This window comes from Crocodylus porosus, unplaced genomic scaffold (genome assembly GCF_001723895.1).
Source record: "Crocodylus porosus isolate Cpor-Errol unplaced genomic scaffold, CroPor_comp1, whole genome shotgun sequence".
NCBI lineage: Eukaryota > Metazoa > Chordata > Crocodylia > Crocodylidae > Crocodylus > Crocodylus porosus.
In genome coordinates, this window is record NW_017728893.1 from 1,373,360 (window position 1) to 1,380,750 (window position 7,391).

At 60.2% G+C, this 7,391-nt stretch overlaps 1 protein-coding gene across 1 annotated transcript in view; it reads right to left on the bottom strand.

The window, feature by feature from the left end:
- SV2A (synaptic vesicle glycoprotein 2A) overlaps positions 1-7,391 on the bottom strand; it is a 19,363-nt gene that overhangs the window by 2,428 nt on the left and 9,544 nt on the right. Inside the window, exons 3-11 of the mRNA XM_019556133.1 lie at positions 7,035-7,215; positions 6,329-6,480; positions 5,724-5,857; positions 5,309-5,398; positions 4,963-5,073; positions 4,773-4,861; positions 3,274-3,438; positions 2,588-2,721; positions 246-449 (exon numbers count right to left, since the gene is read on the bottom strand). Of these exons, the coding sequence (XP_019411678.1) occupies positions 246-449; positions 2,588-2,721; positions 3,274-3,438; positions 4,773-4,861; positions 4,963-5,073; positions 5,309-5,398; positions 5,724-5,857; positions 6,329-6,480; positions 7,035-7,215 (1,260 nt within the window). The remainder of the gene's footprint in view (positions 1-245; positions 450-2,587; positions 2,722-3,273; positions 3,439-4,772; positions 4,862-4,962; positions 5,074-5,308; positions 5,399-5,723; positions 5,858-6,328; positions 6,481-7,034; positions 7,216-7,391) is intronic.

Below are 7,391 nucleotides of genomic sequence, written 5' to 3' on the forward strand. Positions count from 1 at the left end.
GGGGGGGGGGGGAATTGCAATACGCGCACTGGCCACCAGGGGGCAAGGGCAGCTAAAAACCCTTGTGGGGCAGTTGCAATACAAACTCTGGCCACCGGGGGGCAGGGGTAATTAAACCCCAGAGAGGGGGGCAGCTGCAATGCCCACACTGGCTCCGGACAACCCCCAGCCCCAGGGGACCCAGCGGAGTCCAGAGAGGAGGAATCAAGGCAGGAGTGCGGGGGGCGCCCGGCCCAGCCCCTTACCCAGCATGCGGAGGCGCCCGATCTTGTCCATGAGCAGGGCAGAAACGATGTTGCCCGGCAGCACGGCCAGGGTGCCCAGGAAGCTGACAAAGTAGATCATGTAGGCGCTGTTGTCATCGCTGAAGTCCAGCTGGCAGCCCTCCTTGTTGTGCAGGAAGGTGCTGTTCGGCAGCCTGCTGTTGATGAGCTTGTACTTGAACAGGTCTGGGGGGCACAGGGAGGTGCTGCCAGGCTGGGAGCGGCTGCCCCTGCCCCCTCCAGCCCAGCCCCTGAGATGCAGCCTAGGGACTGTCCCCCACTGCCCGTCCCACTGCTGAAATGCAGCCAGCTCTGGGGTGGGATGCATCTGCTGTGTAACAGGGATGGTGTGTAACGTCAGGGATGATACCCACCCACTGTTGAAATGCAGCCAGCTCTGGGGTGAAGCCTACAGCAGCGCAGCTGACAGGGACCTCCAGAGGAGTGCAACCCCTTGCCTGAGGCAGGAGCAGCCCTGGCCAAACCAGTCTGCACAAATCCATCATCTAAACTCTTTGTAAAACTACCATCAACCCTGACAACAGGTATCACACCTGAACCTGCCCTGGAGAAAGCAGGGGGACTGCAGCTGCTGGCATCCTGCTTCTATTAAAGGCTGTTAATGCACACTCATGTGATCTCCGACAGTGGCTGTGCCCCCACTAGAGGAAGGCAAAGCCCCCCCACCTCCCCCAAGTCTGTACCAATAAAATCCCTTCCTGGCCCCAAATGTGTCAGTCTGACCCTGAGCAGGGGGGCAAGACCCTCTGGCCAGGACCCTGTGGGGTTGGTGCCGCCAGGTGCATTGGCACAGCCCAGTCCCTATCCCCAGCCTGGGCTGCAGCCACACCCAGCACCTCTGAGGGAGGCTTAAAACCCCTGACACATGGAGCAGAAAGCTGGGAACAACAAGCAAAGCCCAGAAGCCTGGGACATCGCCATAGCAAAACACAGGCACCCCTCCGCCTAGATCATCCGCGACTGGTGCCTGACCACCCTCTCCTTGCACCCCTCCAGTGCCAGAGAGTCTGCAGCTTCCCCGGGTCTTTCCCATTCCCTCCCTGCTCCAACAGGGAAGTTTTCCCCCCAAGATACGACGGGAACCTGCTTTGCTGCCACCTCCAGCCACTGCTCTCCATCCTCCTCCCTGCAGCCAGAGACACAAGGTGCTTTCCTTCTCCTTTAGAGCAGCCCTGCGGGGATTTGCAGACTGCTCTCATGTCCCCTCTTCCGCACCTTTTCCACAAGCTGAACATGCCCATGTCCAGGCCCTCTTATCGTGTATAGCGATAGGGATTCCCTGCCTCCCCTGCCGCTGAAATGCAGCCAGCTCTGGTGTGGAACACAGATGCTGTGTAACAGGGAATGGAAGCCGAGCACCTGCAGCCTGGCTGTGGCGGGGTGGGGGAACCGACTCCAGGTGAAGTCGGCATTGGGGTGGGCGTCATCCCTGTTGTTACCACTCAGCAGCCGGGGGGGTGAGCCATGACAGCTGCCAGCGCGGGGGCGCTCAGTGCCCAGCTCCTCCCAGCAGCCCATCAGGGCTTACTCGGTGCAACTGAGTCACCACTCGATGGCTGATGAGTTCCTCCCAGGAAACGGGGGGAGTGGGAGGGAAAGCCCCGAGCTCCTGGTCCCGCGGAGGCCTTGGAGGGATGGGTCTGCTGTGCTAGTGGCCCCCTGGCCTCTGCCCATTGTGAGAAGCTCCCCCCTTCCCATTAGATGCACAGGGAATTGCCCAAGGCCACGGAGAGAATCAGTGGCGGAGCAGGGAGTAGCACCCAGGGGGCTCAAAGGTTTGCCCGCCACACTCACTCACTCACAGACTTCATTGGCCCCCACCAGCCATGCCACCCTGCCTGCCTTTGGCTGCCCATATTCCTCTCTGTGCTCCGAGGCACAATCCCCAGCAGAGGCGAATCAAGCTGGAGGAGAAGCCCGAGCAGCCAGGAGCAGTAGAGGGGCACAGAGGGCAGCAGCGTGGACTGAGGCGGCTGTGCACAGCTCTCCAGGTCAGGCGGGGGGGGATTCATCCACACGCTCCAGGGTCTGAGCCAGTGGGTCAGGAAGAAATGTCTCCCAGGGAGGGATTTAACTCAAAGCCAGAGAAGGATCTGATCTCCGGGTGAGTTGCTTCCCTTGCCCGTGCCTCAGTTTCTCCCTCCTGTTCCCACCTCCAGAACCGGGCTCATCTCACTCTAGTTAGGTCCAGCACCTGGTGCAGCCAGGAGCTGCCATCATACGATGACTAACAGCTTCCCTAATGGCTGTCCCTGGCACAGACAAGGCACCAGATGGGGCACGGCTGGGCGGGCAGGCGGTACCTGTGTTGTAGAAGATGGTGGAGATGATGGTGCAGTTCTTGAAGAAGGTGTTGCTGAAGGTGACGTCCTCAAAGTAGCACTCCTCAAAGAGAGTGTCCTCAAAGATCACCGACTTCATCTTGAGGCCGATGAACCTGTCGGGGGTGGGAGATGGAGATGGAGGTGGAGACCATGGGGGGGGACCTCCGTGTTAGGGTAAGGACATAAGAGCATATTCCCCCCCACCCCCATATCTCTCCCCCTTGCAGCCTCCAGCACTGAAGGTTTAACAAGCCCTGATTCAGAGGCTGCACTCCTCACTCCCATGCTCAATAGCTCCTAATGCCCCTTTCCTCCAAGCATGGGTCCAGTCCTGGTGTGAATCTGGCTATGCTCTCAGCTGCCACCGCATCTAGTGACAATGAGTCCCATGCTTGAAATCCACATCCCTATTAGCCAGATTGCAGCATAATATGGGGAGATCAATAACCCCCCCGAAAATGTCCACATTGGTGGTTGCCACAGACCACGGGGGAGCTGTGCCCACAATGGGCACCTCTAAGGTGGGACATGAGGATCTTCTATTAACTGGGGGCCCTAAATCTCCAAAAAACCTCCTCCCTGGCTCCTCACTCACCCACAGCACCCTGCCCCTGTATCCCCCTGGCCCCCTCCCCGCAGGGATTGCAGAGGGATGCGAATCTCACTTGTCATTGAAGTATTTGCCATTCCGGTGGATCTGGTTCTCCAGAGTGAAGTTGAAGGTGACATGCGCCACCCTTTCGTCCACAAAGACCTTGGTGCGCGAGGCGTAGTCGATGCTCTGCAGGTGCTTGATCATGTCCGGAAACCACACCGTTAAGCCGTAGTAGCTGCAATGGGCACAGGGGATTCAGTGAGGGGTGCTTGGAGCTGTACAAACTCACTGCTGGCCTACACCAGGCCTGGAAGGTGGGTGGTGGGGGCAGGCTGGGTAGGCGCCAGGGACTTTTGCCAGGAAAATGAGTGCAAAACTGGGGCATTCAGGTGCCCTGGAAAGAGCCTGGAGCAGGCCATTTGGGGGATTCCTAAGTTATAGGGATGCTGTCGCCATGGCTGTGCTGTGCTGCCCCTGAATGGAGACTTTCAGCCTGGCTCCCCCCATCCACCTGGTCTGTTCGTAAGGGGAAACTGAGACATGAGAAAGGGACCAGACTTGTCCCCACAGCTGTCACTGGATCAGGTCCTTCCAGCCCAGCTGGGGGCAGGGAAACCTGGCATCCTGCCCTGGGTCCTTCACCCGCGGACAGCCGGACTGCGGATCCCCATCACAGACCCTGTCTCCAGAGCCCCCGTAAGGAGCCGTCTGGGGGGTTAGGAACCTGGGTGTCCTGGCCCTGCCACCTCAGCTTCAAGGACAAACTCCAGGGGGACAATGGCAGCCCAGCCCCCACCCCAGCCCAGGAGGGCTCTGCGAAACAGCACCAGTCCATTTCAACCAGCGTTTCGGCGTTTCAACAGAACAGTGTTTCGTTTCGAATTTTGTTTTGATTCGAAACTGCTCTTCCGTTTCGTCGAAACACTTTCGCTGTTTTGACGCTGTTTTGACGTTTTGCCTATAGGCTATAATGGGGAAGCTCAAAACATCCTCTAACTGTGTCATTTCTGGCCTGATGTGGCTGAAACTTGCAGGGATGGTAGCCCCTTCTGAGGCATGACGCCTGCCAAGTTTCAAGGAGATTGGTGCAGGGGAAGTCTGGGTTCTGGGGCCCTGCACCTCTAGCTGCTCACAGGCAAAACTCATGTCATGGGTGGGTGATACTGTGTGTGTTAAGGTGTGCCCTCACTCAACTGACACCGAGGCAGAAAGCAGGGCAGGTCAAACAGTGCTGCCTTTTATGCAGTTTTTCCATCCTTCCCCCAGACCACTGGGACTGGAAGGGACCTCAGGGAAGGGTGACATTCACTGGCCAGCTACACAGAGCACTCCTTCCCCCCTTTCCCCCTCCCCCTCCCTACTTTAGTTTCTGCTTCCCTGCAGGCAAGCCCAGCTTGAGCTTCAAAACTCAAAAAGTTTCAAAAATTTTGAAACGTTTCGACTTGCCTCGTTTGGTTTCGAGGCTGTTTTGAAGCTCTCTGTTTCATTTTGATTTCGCTGTTTCGAGCTCAAAACGAGTCAAAATGAAACTGCCGGCGAAATTTCGCACAGCCCTACAGCCCAGCCCACCTGAAGGACATGGTGAACCACACGGCCATCATCATGAGGGTGACGCGCCGGTACTCGGGCGCAAAGCACGCCAGGAAGTTGCTCCAGACCTGGGGGCGGCGAAAGAGGGACAGGGAGGATCAGTGAATCGGGCCCCGGGGCCACAATGGGGCCTGGATCCCTCGTCTCCCATTCATGGGTGCCCTCTGACCTGCTGGGAGAGGTTGAGGACCCGCACAAGCCAGCGTCGGTACCAGGTGCCCGTGTCCGACTGGATCTCGATGAGCTCATCCTCCTGCTTGATGGTCTTGATGTGGGTCACCTGCAGGGCAGGAGGGGTCAGATGGGGCGCAGAGGGAAGGGCCATGTGGGCACTGGGGGCAGAGGCAGGAGGGAGACCCACAGCTTTGCAACTGGGTTCCCGCTTCTGCCACCGACTCCCTGAGTGGCCTTGGTCAAGTCACTTTGTTGCCCCATGCCTCAGTTTCCCTTGCCCTCCCACCCAGCCCAGCCCAGCCCCATCTCCCTGGGCTGGCTCCCCAGCCCCCCAGCCTCACCGAGAAGACCCGCTCGGGGTGGCCCTTGGCTCTCATGTTGGTGTCGTGCACCTGCTTCAGCACCATCCAGGCTTCGTCATGCTTCCCATTCTGCAAGACACCGGGTGCCCTGAGCATGGGCAGTCTGTGGGGGTGGGTGGCAGCAACACCAGGATGCCCCCCCCACCATGGGGTGCAGGCACCCTAAGGAAGAGGGTCCCCCATGCCACCAGCTCCTGGCACAGCTCTCATTGCACCCTCCTGGGGCATCCAGACTGGCCCTCCCCTGCCCCCTCCTCAGCCCCTGCCGGCTTGTACCAGCTCCCTGCCCTCCGTCCCACCAGCCGTGACCGGCAAGAGGAAGGTGCCAACTTCTCCCCCATCTTGTGCTCTCCGAGGGGCATCTCCCTGCCTGCCCCAGTCCACCCCGTGGTACCTCCAGGAAGAAGCGGGGGCTCTCAGGCATGGTGGTAAGTGCCCCGATGGCGAAGACAGAGGGGAAGGCGCAGACCAGCACAAAGACACGCCAGCTGTGGAACTGATATGCCGAGCCCATCTGGAAGCTCCAGCCTGTGGGAGCAGGGGAGTGAGAGCCGGACCCCCTTCTCCCCCAAGCCTCCCCCACTAAGGGCTCCTCCAGGGCCCGAGACCTGACAAATGCACTATATCGGGAGTGCCGGAGCCTAAAGCCCCTGGGTCTGGCAGAGAGGACAGGACTGGCCAGGCCCAGGAAGCAGGGGGTTAATTTCAAATCCCACCCCCCCTGCTCCCTGGTTTTTTGGGGGGGATCTCCTAGCATGCATTGCAGCCTAGTCAGTCATGGTGCATCATGGGAGATGGAGTCCAAAGGTGCCTGAATTAGGGGGATGCAGAGATGCCCCCAAATCAGCTGAAAGAGCCACTTTCCCCTCAAAAGCAGCCAGGAAGGGGGTGGGGAATCTCTAGCCAGGTCTAACCAAGGGAAGGGGAAGACCTCAGCAGTGATCTGGAGGGGAAGCTTGCAGCAACCCCCAAGCATGCTGGGCTGGGCCAGGCTCCTACCGTAGTGCGGGATGATGGCCCAGGCCATGGCCGAGGCGTAGATGCCCCCGATCATCCAGAACATGCAGAGCCAGCTGAGGTGCTCGCCGCGCTTCTCCTGCGCCAGGAACTCCGAGAAGAAGGAGAAGACGATGGGGATGGAGCCGCCAATGCTGGGGGAGCAGGGACGGGGTGGTCAGGGCAGCTGGGGCCAGCTGCATGCTCCAGGACCCAGGCTTGGGGTTCAGGAAGGAACCAGCGAAGGCTGCAGCCAGCCGCACTGATGGGGTGGGGGCAGCCCGGATGCCAGGCGTGGATATGGCAGGACAAGCGTCCTGGCTCCCCAGGTCCCATCTGACACCCCATCTTGCGCCCAGGGAGATGGACCCACACTGGGATCTCCCAAGGGGGCTGTGATCCCGTGACCCAGGCTCTTCAGTCCCACAGACTGACCCCCACCCATAGCAGAGATCAGCGATTGCAGCCCCCAGCATCCTTCCTCCCAGCTGGGCTCCCCCCTGCCCCTAATCCCCTCCCTTACCAGCAGCTTCCAGGCGCCCCCAAGTGGGGCAGCCAGGGCATCTCCAGGCTCTGCAGTCCCAGGCATTGAAACCCAGGAGCCTCCAGCCTTCATAAACCCAGGAGCCTCCAGCCTTCATAAACCCCCAGCTTGGCCCCTTGCCCCCCAAGCCCAGGGTCAGGCCTCTCCATGCCGCAGCCCCCTTACCCCACACCCGAGAGCAGGCGGCAGAAGAGGAAGGTGCCGTAGCCCTGCACGAAGGAGGAGAAGAAGGCGAAGACGCTGTTGACGGACAGGGCCATGAGCAGGCACTGGCGGCGCCCCAGGCGGTCGGCCAGGCCGCCCCACAGGAAGGCACCCACCATCATGCCCAGGTACACAATGAGTCCTGCGAGGGGGCGAGAGAAGCAGGGCATCAGGGAGGGACCCAAGCGTCCAGAGAGCCTCGGCACTGGAGGAGGACCCAGGTGTCCAGGCTTGCCCCGGAGACCTCTCCCAGTGGCTCAGGGCAGCCCCAGTCTGGAGGGAGGACAGATGGCCCTTGTCCCCGCTGGGCCCTGCCAG